Source organism: Podarcis muralis, chromosome 13 (assembly GCF_964188315.1).
Source record: "Podarcis muralis chromosome 13, rPodMur119.hap1.1, whole genome shotgun sequence".
In the NCBI taxonomy this organism is placed as follows: domain Eukaryota; kingdom Metazoa; phylum Chordata; class Lepidosauria; order Squamata; family Lacertidae; genus Podarcis; species Podarcis muralis.
In genome coordinates, this window is record NC_135667.1 from 40,855,877 (window position 1) to 40,869,709 (window position 13,833).

At 45.2% G+C, this 13,833-nt stretch overlaps 1 protein-coding gene across 2 annotated transcripts in view; it reads left to right on the forward strand.

Annotated features, from left to right (window-relative positions):
- MYO1D (myosin ID) overlaps positions 1-13,833 on the forward strand; it is a 181,746-nt gene that overhangs the window by 89,765 nt on the left and 78,148 nt on the right. For both annotated transcript variants that reach the window (XM_077917458.1, XM_028704045.2), the window contains exons 17-19: positions 2,005-2,228; positions 2,736-2,880; positions 4,035-4,139. In XM_077917458.1, coding sequence (XP_077773584.1) covers positions 2,005-2,228; positions 2,736-2,880; positions 4,035-4,139 — 474 coding nt within the window. The remainder of the gene's footprint in view (positions 1-2,004; positions 2,229-2,735; positions 2,881-4,034; positions 4,140-13,833) is intronic.

Sequence of the window (13,833 nt, forward strand, 5' to 3'; positions counted from 1 at the left end):
TGAGAGACTCTTGTTCCCTGGGATGTACTTGTTTTACATATTCCAATTAAGAATGTTGTCCTCTCCACAAGGGGAGAATTGAGCTACCCTTCATCCTTCTTTGCAGTAACTTGAATCAGAGATCTGAATAACGGCTGGGCAACCTTTATCCTGTCTAGGGCAGGGTTCCCCAAACTTGGGTCTCTGTTGGACTACAACTCCCATCATCCTTAGCTAGCAGGACCAGTGGTCAGGAATGATGAAAACTGTAGTCCAAAAACAGCTGGAGACCCAAGTTTGGTAAACCCTGGTCTAGGGAACATTTTGCTCAGGGGCAATTTGCCCTGGCTTCTTGCAGTGGGTGGAGCAAAGGCTCAGTGTGGGGAGGGCCACCCATTTCCCCCCTCCTCCTTTGCCTTTTCTTCCCTGCCCAGAGGACTACTGGGGAAGGGGCTTATTGCTGCTGACCTGAGCATGTGGAGATGACTTTTGAAATTCGTTCAAGTACTACAGGTTACCCACCCCTGCTGTAAATAAATGTAACAGCGGAATAGCTATACTTAGGAGAATGGTCTCTGTTGTCCTCACTGTATTACATAATTCTCCGGTTTATATAGTTGTGTTTTTAAGCGGCAGTGTCTATAGATCCCTTAGTCCTCATCCCTAGATCCAGTTGAGATTCCTGCATAGCAGGGGGATGGACTGGATCACCCTTGGGGATCCCTTCCAGCCCTACAGTTCTATGATTCCGTGATCCCCAAACAAAATTAAGCCTGAGTCCACTTAACTTCGCTTGTCTGTTTACTCCGTCACCTTTACCCCTCCTTCCCTCTTGGGATTTAGATAGAAAGATGCTTGGAGCAGTAGCCTGTCTATTGGTATGCTACTTCATCAAGGGCCATGTCTGGCAGTGGCACAATATAAATAATGATAGAGGGAGAATTGGGTTGGCACTTCTCTAACTCTGTCTCCACGCAATCAATTAACTCTGCTGCGTGGCATGACAAGGGAGCACTGGCAGTAGAACTCTGTATTGTTACTATTTATTAGCTTTCTTCCCCACCCTTCAGCATTGTGTCCCGGGGCAGGTGGCGGCAATGTTGAAAATGCAATATTAAATTCAGTTAAAATGATTTATCATCAGAGGAGTAGGGTGGGTCCTAAGGGACTTCCAAGCGGCAGCTCTTCAATGTCCTGAAGAGCATTTTGCCCCTCTCCATGCCTAGCCGAAGCAGAATAAACTATGCAGATGTGATTGTTTTTGCATAATTCACACAGCTTGTGTAAATCAGGCTTCTTGGTACAGGATCTGGACTATTTATTTAATATGAAGTATACAAGGCTTCTTGCACAGTGCTTCATTTTGTGGCTGGTGGGGTGAGTGGCAGGTGCTGTCTGGCATGTATACTCAAGTATACAGTGGTACCTCGGTTTTCGAGTGTCTCAGAAGCCAAACATTTCGATTTTCAAATGCCAAAAGCCCGTAGTACAGTGGTACCTTGGTTCTTGAACTTAATCCGTTCTGGGAGTCTGTTCGACTCCCCGAAACCATTCAAAATCCAAGGTGCGGCTTCTGATTGGCTGCAGGAGCTTTCTGCACTCAAGCAGAAGTCGCGTCGGACATTTGGCTTCCAAAAAACATTTGCAAACTGGAACACTTATTTCCGGGTTTGCGGTGTTCGGGAGCTGATTTGTTCGATAACTAAGCCGTTCGAGAACCAAGGTACCACGGTAATTGCTTCCGTTTTTGAACGTGCCTCAGAAGTCGAATGCCTTCCACTGCGGGGTTTTTCAATTTTCTCCATTAACTTTGCAGCTCAGCCCTTTGTTGAACATTTTGGAAGTCAAACGGTCTTCCAGAACGGATTACGTTCAACAACCAAGGTACCACTGTATTGTGAAAGGCATGCTCCATTTGCACTATTACTTTGTAGCGATACATGAAATATTGAGTAGGAAGAAGGAAACTATTCATCTCCCCCCCCTATTTCTATTGTCCTAACTTTTTGGCGGGGGCTTCTATAGGTTTGGAGGGGCACACTGGCTCGCCTGCGCTACAAGAGAACCCGAGCTGCCCTCAAGATCATAAAGTGCTACCGCCGATACAAAGTGAAGTCGTATATCTGCGAGGTTGCCCGGCGATTTCACAACGTGAAGTCTATGAAAGGCTACGGCAAGCATGTGAGATGGCCCACCCCACCCAAAGTGCTGCGGCGGTTTGAAGAGGCTCTGCAGGCAATCTATCACAGGTAGGAATCGAAGGCAGTTTGTTTCTTGGGCTACGGAGCAGGAACATTACCTGATACTGCCAGGTACGGTTTAACCTCGAAAGCCAAACGCCTTGCAACCTGAATGTTTTGGCTTCTGAACGATCAAAACCCAGAAGTGATTGTTCCCTTTTTCGAATGTTTTTTGGAAGCCGGATGTCCGGCGCGGCTTCCAATTGGCTGCAGGAAGCTCCAATTGGAAGCTGTGCCTTGATTTTCGAACGGTTCTGGGAGCCGAATGCATTCTGTTCGAAAACCAAGTTACAACTGTTTTGTATTTGAGAAAGTTGTAAGCACCATTTAAGGATGTGGCGGCCGCAGAATAAAGCCAGCCTGTGATTATTTTTAGTTATGCCAATCAATTGGTGAGTGGGATTGCAGAATTGTTTGTATGAAAATGCTGATAACTATTTAATTGGACAAGTATATATTCCAATCCCTATGCTAGTCTGATGTGCAATTGCTTCTGGTTTGTTTGTTTTTTCCCAGGTGGAGGGCGCACGAACTCATCAAGAGCATTCCCCCCAAGGATGTAGCTCAGATCAGGGCAAAGGTGGCAGCAGTGGAAGTGCTGAAGGGCCACCGAAGTGATATGGGGATCCAAAGAGCCTGGCAGGGCAACTACATTGCATTGGTAAGTATAGTAGAACACACAAAATGTCAGTCATTGCGTTCTATGATACCACAAAGATAAAAAGCACCACTTTAGCTAATGGGGCCTCCCGCTGCTGCCACACCGCCAGAGCACCATTTCTGTTCTCATCCTGAAGCAAAGTTCTTAACCCGAGGTACTATTTCTGGGTTAGCGGAGTCTGTAACCTGAAGTGGCTGTAACCTGAAGCGTCTGTAACCCGAGGTACCACTTCATACTATTGGCTGGAGAAAAATAGTGGGAGAGCGCAGTTCCCTTCCTTGGGGCTTTCCAGGAGCTTCTGTTTGGAAACAAGGGTGTTGGATTAGCACAAATGTCCTTCTAGTCTAGAAAGACATTTGTGCTTAGTCCAGTAGTGCTGCTCTTCTGTGTTCTGTGACCATGCTTGAAAAGAAGGCCCCATGTATGCATTGGGTTCTGCAATCTATTGTATGAAAAACAAACAGAATGCAGGACAGAACAAACTTGTATGCCTCCTTAGAATGCCCACTCACTCCCATTTTTCAGGGATGTAGAAACCACGGCCAAGCCCTTTCATAAGAAAAGCACCAGATCAGACTGAAGCCTGTTGTCTGGTTCTCACAGTGGCAAGCCTATAGGAAACAAGCAGGGACAGATTGCAACAACGAACACTCTCCCCACTTGTGATTCCCAAAAGCTGTTATTCAGGAGGACACTTTATTTCAGGCTTCCTGAACCTCAGCCCTCCAGATGTTTTTGGCCTACAACTCCCATGATCCCTAGCTAGCAGGACCGGTGGTCAGGGATGCTGGGAGTTGCAGTCTCAAAATATCTAGAGGGCCGAGGTTGAGGAAGCCTGCTTTATTTGCTGCCTTGTTCAGAAAACCTAGGAAATTCAACTCCATAATTAAAAGACTGATGGCCATCTCTTACCTGAGCAGTTCTAACATATCTTGCTCTAACATAGTCTCTGTTTAAGAACTGCAACCTTTGGAATCAAGGAGGTGCTGGGCTTGGAATGCTATCTTTGTGTTGAAGGATTGCAATTGCGGTGTTGTTACAAATGTATATTTGAGACTTCTATAGCTGGCTGACCTGGAATGGTAAAGATGCTGCTGCCCTTGCTTTAATGATGAAGACAAATTACCTGCCTGTCTTCCTGTTTGCTCCTTTAGAATCCAGATAACCCTCAGGCTGCAGGCTCATTCGTCCCCATTGCCAATGAGTTGAAACGAAAAGACAAGTTCATGAATGTTCTCTTCTCGTCTCACGTCCGCAAGGTAAGCACAGCAACTGCTGCAGAAGGACGATGAAAGCCTCTGGAAAGTAAGGGGAGGGGAGGGCTTAATCAAGTGGCTTTTACATTGCTGAAGCTCAGGTAAAGGAATTTTGAAATACTTTAAAAAAAATGAAATTATTTCAAAAAGAGGATAGTATTTAGAGCTAGGAAAGTGAGAAAACGGTCAGCAAACCAGGTGGGGATTTGGGAATCAAACTTAAAATTTATTGTAAAGAAATTCAAAACGGGTTGAACGTGAATAAGAATAAAGAAGACCTACATTGGGGCACTGAATTTGTGTGCATTTTGAGCAGATCTACTTTTGCAATAGGGACGCAGGTGGCGCTGTGGGTTAAACCACAGAGCCTAGGACTTGCCGATCAGAAGGTCGGCAGTTCAAATCCCTGCAACGGGGTGAGCTCCCGTTGTTCGGTCCCTGCTCCTGCCAACCTAGCAGTTCGAAAGCACGTCAAAGTGCAAGTAGATAAATAGGTACTGCTCCAGCATGAAGGTAAACGGCGTTTCCGTGCGCTGCTCTGGTTCTCCAGAAGCAGCTTAGTCATGATGGCCACATGACCCAGAAGCTGTATGCTGGCTCCCTTGGCCAGTAAAGCGAGATGAGCGTCGCAACCCCAGAGTCGGCCACGACTGGACCTAATGGTCAGGGTCTCTTTACGTTTACCTTACTTTTGCAATAGTCCTTCAGCTCTGCTGCGTTAAGCAGATGAGCTCAGGGAGTTACAGGGAGATCTCCTTTGAAATCCAAAGGTCAGATCCATACTAAAAAGCTTCTTCGCAGGCACCTTTGGTCTGGTGCTGGCATCATGTCCTTTGGTTCCTGGGTAACTTGCTTGGGAGATCTGCTTGACTCCTTGGCCTTTATTCTGCAGAATTTTGCAGGATCCCATTCCTCCAACCCTATGCTTTTAAAACACACTAAACCTGAGAAATCTGGAGTTTTGGGGTGAAACGTCATCAGTAAGGTGATGATGTATAGCTGTACCTCCCCATCTGCTTCAGGTGACATTGCCAAGGTCCTAAATAGATTCTAAATGGGATGGCTAATGACCAGTAAATTGAGGTTCAGTCCAGATAAGACCAAAGTATGGCTGATTAATGATACACTTGAGCAAGGAAATCAGATTCAACCTCTTCTACATGGGGAGGGGTTTGCCCTCCCTCCCAAAGGATCATGTTCTCATCTTGGAAGTGCTTTTAAATCTGGATGATCAAGTTATCTTTTGTGGCCTCTGGCACTTCGTTCAGCAGCTTTGGCTGATTCAGCAGCTGTGGCCAATCCTGGAAAAAACATGACCTGTACTCAGTTATTCATGCCCTTAAAGAATCTAGATTGCATTACTGCATTGTGCTCCACGTGATGTTGCTTTTGAACACGTATCTAGAAACTACAACTGGTGTGAAATGCAAAACCTTGTTTGCCAACTGCCTCATGCCCTAGGAAACATTTCTTTACAAACTAAGCTGACTGCCAGTTAGTTTACAAGCAGATTTCAGAATTTCCATTTTGCCATTTAAAGCCTTAAATGTCTTAGAACAATAGTACCTGAAAGATCAGGGACATGGGTGGCGCTGTGGGTAAAAGCCTCAGCGCCTAGGGCTTGCCGATCGAAAGGTTGGCGGTTCGAATCCCCGTGGCGGGGTGCGCTCCCGTTGCTCAGTCCCAGCGCCTGCCAACCTAGCAGTTCGAAAGCACCACCAGGTGCAAGTAGATAAATAGGGACCGCTTACTGGCGGGAAGGTAAACGGCGTTTCCGTGTGCTGCGCTGGCTCGCCAGATGCAGCTTTGTCACGCTGGCCACGTGACCCGGAAGTGTCTGCAGACAGCGCTGGCCCCTGGCCTCTTAAGTGAGATGGGCGCACAACCCCAGAGTCTGTCAAGACTGGCCCGTACGGGCAGGGGTACCTTTACCTTTACCTGAAAAATCACCAGCTCCCACCTGAATCTGCTCACCTCATAAGATTCTTGCCTGAGGCCCTGCTCTGTGTCCCCACATTTTGAAGCAAGATGCGCGGCAATAAGGAGCAAGGCCTTTCCAGTTGTGAAGCTGCTCTTCCGGGACGCAATTCATTCCTTCACAATTCCCGCTCTATGTTAGAAAGAGATTGAAATCAGTACTGCTCCCCTCAGTTTTTATTGAGAATCAGTATTGCTGATGTTTTCACTGCATCGTATTTCGTTTTAAGGTATGTGTTTTTATTGTGCTAGCTCCATTGTGAATCAGTTTTGTTTTGAGATGTGGAATATAAATAATTTAAATATATATCCCTTCACCGGGGATGGCACCCATAATAGCTGGCCAGCGCAGACACAATACTGCATATTCTCCTGACTGAGGTTAGGAGATCAGTAACCCACCTGAGATTTGAACATTCCTTTCCCCTCTTATCTCTTACCATCAAGGTTGCAAATTCCCCTACTTATCTTTTGGGAATCAACATGGTTAGCATACATGAATTAACCACGGTTAGCTGCCACTCTTCAGTTTAGAGACATTGTTAGAACCAGATTAGCAAATTCAGGTCTGAGCTAAAAATGGTTAGGGTTAAAATCTGTTTGCATGTAACACTAACCATAGCTTGCTCCAGAAATGGAAGGGAGAAAGACTCACATTCAACAGCGGAGGGCAAATGTATAGAATACTTCTGATTTTGTAATCATGATCAGCCAGGGTTGTGTTTGCCTTGCACTAGCCTGGCTTGTTGTCTAACCATGGTTAAGAAGATTGCAAATGTGTTGTGAACCCATGGTTTAATTTGCTGAACCCCACCCTACCCCCCAAATGGCGTAAGGGGATGATCTGCTTCTCCCCTTTTAAGCAAGGAGTCTGGAGAGAACACAAAATTGCCTTAACTGTGGCTTGCTCAGTGCTGATATAACACACAACCATAGCTGCACATCCCAATTTGGGGCTAATCCTTAACTGTGTGTAGCATTTAATTATGGTTAAGTTCAATGTCTGTATAAGGGCATTTCTTAGGTTTGGTAGGTTTGGTAGTATTTTCTTCAGCTTGGGTGTATGTAGAATATAGCAGAGGGCCGTAAAATACTTCCTTGGTTTATTCAGTTGATATTTAGGAAGGGTGTGTGTGGATCAGTGCAAATAGTGCTATATAGTAATTACTCCCCCTCCCTGCAAGGTAGAAGAATGATGAGCAAAGGAGAATTCATCTGCTCTCTGTCCTTGAGTGCCTCTAAATCCCTTGCATGTACCTGCTTTAAAGGATGCTTCAATCTGAATTTGTGTTAGGACTGACAAGCCGCATCTTTATCAGGGAGTTTTTCTGGAATGTATTTTCTCTCTCTGTGTTACATAATTTTAATCTCTTTAAATCTTTTCTCACATCCTTCCTGATTCAGATTTCCAAGCATAATGTAACAAAGCCCTTTACCCTTTGAGTTGCAAAAGATTTGTTTGGTTTTGATTGGTTTAAACTCTAATGAAAACGTACTCGAAATAGACAGCCAAACAGAAAGCTTTTTGTGATTGGCGATGTAGATCTTGATTGATAATGGGATCCCTCCACAGATGTGAGTACAAAAATGTGTGTTCACGAGATGCACATCTCCAGATCTTTCCTCAAGGAAGCAACAGTGCTGTGCTTTGAATACATTGTGCAGATCTCTAATGGCTATGCAATTTTTTCTTGCTCTGTTTGCATTCTTTCTTTTTTCAAGCTGTGTTTTTGCAGGAAAGGATAAATAAAGGAAGCAACTGGGCTACATCAGGGAGAAACAGAAAGTCTGTATAGGGCACAGAAAGTTTCCTCCCCACATCCTGCCTAAAGACTAAGATAAATATGACATCTTTCCCCAACTTTTCTACCACCAGCAGCACTCTGAGAAATCATTGCTCTGCGCACGTGTAACATGTGAACTGTTATGTGGCCATAAAACATTAACTTTGCTTTGAAAAGATAAATTTATTAATTAATTTAAAAAAATAATTAATTATTTTTATTAATTAAAAATAAATTGCATTGGCTGGCTGTTTGCTTCTGAATCCTAAACAGTTTGACACTAAATTACTTGGTGGACCACTGGCACCCATATGAGCCTGCTTCAAGCCCCAAGATCGGCCACAGAGGTCTTGCTCACAGACCCACCAGTAGTATACAGTCAGGCTGGTGGAAATACAAGACAGGACCTTTATGGTGATGGCCTCTTACCTGTGGAATTCCCTCCAACAAAAGGTGCATTTGGCCTCATCCCTGCTTTCTCTTAGGCAGGCCATAAAAATGTTTCTTTTCCATTAGCCTTTGATTAGGTAGCTTGTGTGGGTTTTAAACTTGCTTTTAACATTGTTAGTACAGTCTTACCTTGGATCCCAAACGCCTTGCGACTCAAACGCCTTGGCTCCCAAATGCCGCAAACCCGGAAGTGAGTGTTCCAGTTTGCGAACATTCTTTGGAACCCAACGTCTGATGCAGCTTCTGATTGGCTGCAGGAGCTTCCTGCAGCCAATCAGAAGCCACACCTTGGTTTCCGAATGTTTTGGAAGTTGAACGGATTCTGTTAGATAACCAGGGTACGGCTATACTGTGGTAGCTGCTGGCACAGGTTGGCTGGGTGTTATATGCTTGTTTCCTTTTTATGCTGCTCTGTTTGCTTTTAGATGCTAAAAATGTATCATTGGTGTTTGGCTCTAGTGGTTGGATTGGTAATGATGTTTTATTGCGTTTTGTCATCATTATTTGTGAGCCACTTTAAAAGGGCTTCAGTTTTTAAAAGCAGCGTCAAAATCACTTAAATAAAAAATAATAATAAAAAGCGGCCACAAGCAAATCTGGCCTTCAAATCCGAAATCACAAGGCTCTTTTTCACTCTCTTTATTTCCATTTCAGTCTCCTTTGCTCTGCATAAGCATGTCTTCTTTCAACTGCTATTGTTCTCTTCACTCTTTCTTTTAATGCATTTTGCTATGCTGCTTCCTATGTTGATAACAGCCTGCTTTTTCACATCAGTCCCACAGCCTTTCCCTAACAGCCAAAGCCAAGTGTTTTTTGCATTGTCGGCTCAGTTCCCCTTCTCCCCCCCCCCCCCTTTCTTCATCACTGTCAGGTTTTGTCCTTGCCCATTTGTCCTCTCCATTTAACAAACAATAACTTCACACTCTGCAAACATGTAAAGAGGAAAAGGCAGGCACAGATTCCTCGCACTCACAGCGAGCATCTGCTCTTCTGCTGATTGGGAGTTCCTGGTGTATGTCCCTGCATGTTTTTAAAGGTCGGATCTCTGCTTTTCCCATTTCCTGCATTGGTATGTTGGGGAAACACTGGTGTCACTGCTTATTGCACTAAAAGTGTGAAGCACCCCTGAAACAGCAGTGATGGTGTTAACGGCTTTGTACTGATCAGCATGCAGGGCACACTGTCAAGGCTAAGTAGATGCTTAGTCAAGAAGCGGCCAGGTTAGGGGAATTGCAAAGCAGAAAACAGGCTGCTTTTCTGCTTACAGGCAACAAATGAGAGAGAAGAAGTGATGGCTGTAGAAAGTGGAATATTGGGTGCTTAGTATCTGTTGCCTTCAGGCAGAATTTGCAGTAGCTCTTTTGCTTGATGCTTTTGTCCAGAGGTCAGCAAACTTTTTCAGCAGGGGACCGCTCCACTGTCCCTCAGACCTTGTGGGGGGCTGGACTATATATATTTTGGGGGAAATGAACGAATTTCTGTGCCCCACAAATAACCCAGAGATGCATTTTAAATAAAAGGACACATTCTACTCATGTAAAAACAGCAGGCAGACCTCACAGATAACCCAGAGGTGTGTTTTAAATAAAAGGGCACATTCCACTCATGTAAAAACACCAGGCAGGCCTCACAAATAACCCAGAGATGCATTTTAAATAAAAGGACACATTCTACTCATGTAAAAACATGCTGATTCCTGGACCATCCACGGACCGGATTTAGAAGGCTATTGGGCCGGATCTAGCCCCCGGGCCTTAGTTTGCCTACCCGTGCCCTTGTGGAGGTGAGAGCATGTGTTTGGCATGTGTGAGGCCTCAGTATCTCCAGTTCAAAGGTTTTTTGAAAAAAATAGTGAGACTGGTGAATATTATGGCATGGTCTTTAGGGCACATGATGAAGCTATTTTGCTAAGGCTAAGCAGGTTTGAGTCTATGCCCAGGTGGGAGAACCTGGAAACTCCCATGCATATTGCTTTGAGTTCCATGAAGGAAGAAGGGGGTGGGGCAGAAATGTAATAAAAAGAATAAATAGGTAATATAAAGATGCCTACCAAAATTTAGCAGAAAGACTTAGAGCAGTGTTTTTCACCAGTGGGCCTCAGTTCACCCAATGCCTTCTCCCTTGCCTGCCCCATCCCTTGGCCATGCCGTATAGCCTTTTGTTTGGACCACTGCCAGCAGCTGAATGAAGGTGTCTGGGAGACAGAGGGGAGAATGGATGGGAAATCTCCCTCTGAGAGGATAGGACCAGAGAGTGCACTGGAAGAAATTAGAAAGAGAAATACATGGTTAATTTGAAGCAAATGAAATAAAAATAAATTAAGAATAGAAAAGGGAATAAAAAAGGAAAGCTGTTGTAGGAAGACGAAGTAAATAAAAGGAGCAGCAAGAAGTGATGAAACAAACCAACATTGGTGGAAGGAAAGGTACAAATTAAGTGTGAAAGGAGAAGGGGAGAAGAAATTCAGGAGATGAGTAAAAATACTCTGAGATGGGGACAGGGGAGAAAGCAATATAATAAATAAATAAATCCTTTTCCATTTAAAGACTCTGGATCAGCATATTCTGCCTAAAATGGAGTGGCTGTCGCAATACCTCCAGAATCAAAGTCTATTTTGTTTGAGAAAAGCTGAGTTATACAGCTCCTTGCCACAAGGAAATCACTAGGCAAAGAATTTAACCATATCCAAGGAGGGATTAGCTATAATTAGGAAAAGATGTTGGTAATTGCCAGCTGATTATGCCAAACTCTGCCTCCGTCCGCCACCATTTTGTGACTGGTTCCACCCCTGTAGTGCCACTTTTTGGCAAATGTAATTTTAAGCTTTCTCAAGTGAGAAGTGAGGTTTGAGAGCCCCTGACATAGAGTATGTTATTATTCCTAATTCTTTTGAGCCACCCAGAAAATAAATATTGTTGATAGCCATAAAAATGGTTCATTAGTTCTAAATAAAAAATAAAGTGAAAATAAATATAATACTGGCCTGGATGAATATGAATTCTCTGCCCCACATGAGCCTCTTCTCAAATTTAAAAATTGGCATCCAGTGGAACATATATAAGTATCTGAGTTAACTCATAGATGATCTGCTTTGTGTATCTTGTCGTGTTTGAATAAGTGATTCTGTAGCCCCTTGAACAACTAAGATTTAATCAAATATTCCTGAGATGATGCACTTTTCTGGCACCTTGTTTTCCAAAGTTTCCTCCAGGTTCCTGCAAGAACCAGCTGCCCATAATTAGTAACCCATGATTTAGAAACTTTATTTTACACATTTGCTGGGGGGCTTATTTTACCCAACAAACATCATGCCATCTTGCCCCTATGACTGTCAGCTGGTAACAAGAAAGACCTTCTTTGAAAGGAATGCCCTACCTTCTTGCACGAGCTGCTTTTTCATGCGGTATATGTTTAACCAATCTCTTTACCCAATACCTTCCAGATCTCTTTCTGGGCAAGTCTCCTATTGAATATGATGCTTCTCTCTCTTCAAATTGATTAGTTGTGCCGAGTAGAGTTAAGCTATAGCAGAATTGCTGGAGGGTGTGACATTAGAGAACCAAGCTAGAACTGTCATGTTCTGTACAAAGTCGGCAAGACTGACAGGTTGAAAGAGTGAATGACATGTGCTTCTAAATGTGAGAAGAATATGGGTGAGCAAGCTTCCAGAATCTTGAAAGGTTATTGTCAAGAACATAAAGAACCACCCTTTTATTTATTTCTGATGATGAGGACAGATTTAATTTGTTGCAAAGCGGAAAGAAAAGATCAGCAATTGGCTCACTTACTAGAGTCCATCTGCTCTGCAGTTTGGCAACTCTTCTTGTCGAGTAGTTGAGTTTGGATAGTTTGGATTTTGTTTTTTGCGGTGCTACAAACGTTGCATTAAAGTAGAAACGTGGAACTTAATGGCTTTGAGATCCTTTCTTGGTCTTCTGGTCTCAAATTCTGCAGGTGTAGCATAAGTCAAGATACTGGGCGAGGTACTCATTTCTGCTGTGCTCAGAATCTACATGGGGCCTCTGATGTGCACATAAAACTCAGCATGAGTTTCCCTCTTCTCTTCAGTACAAAGGACAGCTCCGTGTGTGCAAGGCAGGATGCTGACTTTAAGAGAAAGTTACTACATTCTTGCTTTCATGGCACTCTTTGTGTACGCTAGTTACTGGGCTAGAGCAGTGTTTCCCAACCTTTTTTGGGCAAAGGCACACTTGTTTCATGAAAAAAATCTCGAGGCACACCACCATTACAGCCCCGTGACGTCAGCGCGCAGCGTCACGCCGGGAGGGACGCACGAAAGTGTAAGTTTCAATTTTCCCCCCTCCCCCTTGCCTTCTTTCTGTGCCAACCGCCAAAAAGCCAAGAAAAAAGCCAAGACTTTAGGGCAGCAGGTCGACACGGAAGAAGCTCCTACCTAAGGACAGGTGCGACGGCCGTGTCCTCTTCTGCCACACTTGGCAGCCCTGCCTCACGGTCGTGACTCCCACCCTGATTTCTCCCCGCAGGTCGAGCGGCACAGGCAGCCCAATGTGTCCAGCCCAGACACAAGCCCCGCTTCCCCATTCTAGATCCTGAATGCGACCAAGTGCTCCGGGCTCCTCGCCTGCTCGAGGGATGGCATTGCAGGCAAGCTGCCGGCCGTCGCCATCGCCGCCCCCTCATGCGAGTGGACCTGCCCGGAGTGGTGGGCCGGGGGAGGCTCGCTCTCTGTGGGGATGTGGCCCGCACGCGCGGCCCCGCTTCCTCCTGCCCAGGGCTGAGCTCCTTACCCACGATCTCGGTCTCGCGCAAGCGGATCCCACTTATTCCGAAGCTCGCGCCACTAGCCGGGGCTCTCACACCGTGCCAGGGCGAGGCGGCGCGGCCCACTGACGTCATCGCGGCTCGCCGCCGCCCTTGACTTCCCTGTTCCCTCCCCTCCCTCGGGTCGCCGAGGTTACCGAGGACTGCAAGCTGCTCGGGCGAGCGTGGGGCATTAAGTGGGAGAAGGAAAATTAAAATTAAAACTCGCCTGAAGGCCGCCTCTCCGGATATCTTTCGAATTTTTTAATTTTTCCCGCGGCACACCAGGCAACGTCTCGCGGCACACTAGTGTGCCGCGGAACACCGGTTGGGAAACACTGGGCTAGAGCTACAATATCTGTTGAAATGCTTGATCTAATAAATTGGTCTGCTGTTTCTGAGATGCTCTTGCAATCTACTTTGTCACCATTTCAGCACCAGTTTAATGGCCATCCGTCTGAGCTTACTACTGCTGCTGTTACCATATCATAGATAACAATGGCCAGGGTAGTCCGGAGGGTGAAATTGCTGCTGGTAAAAAGCATTTCAGGCTACATAAGCCGCTTGTACCTTCAGAGATGAGACTGGATCTAACAGCACCCCCAAACTACAAACCTGACACCTAAGCGGTTGTGCAGTTCTGCCCAGAACAGCCTGAATCTTGTCTCCCTGGGTAAACAAGCCATTCACCCAAAGGATCTGTT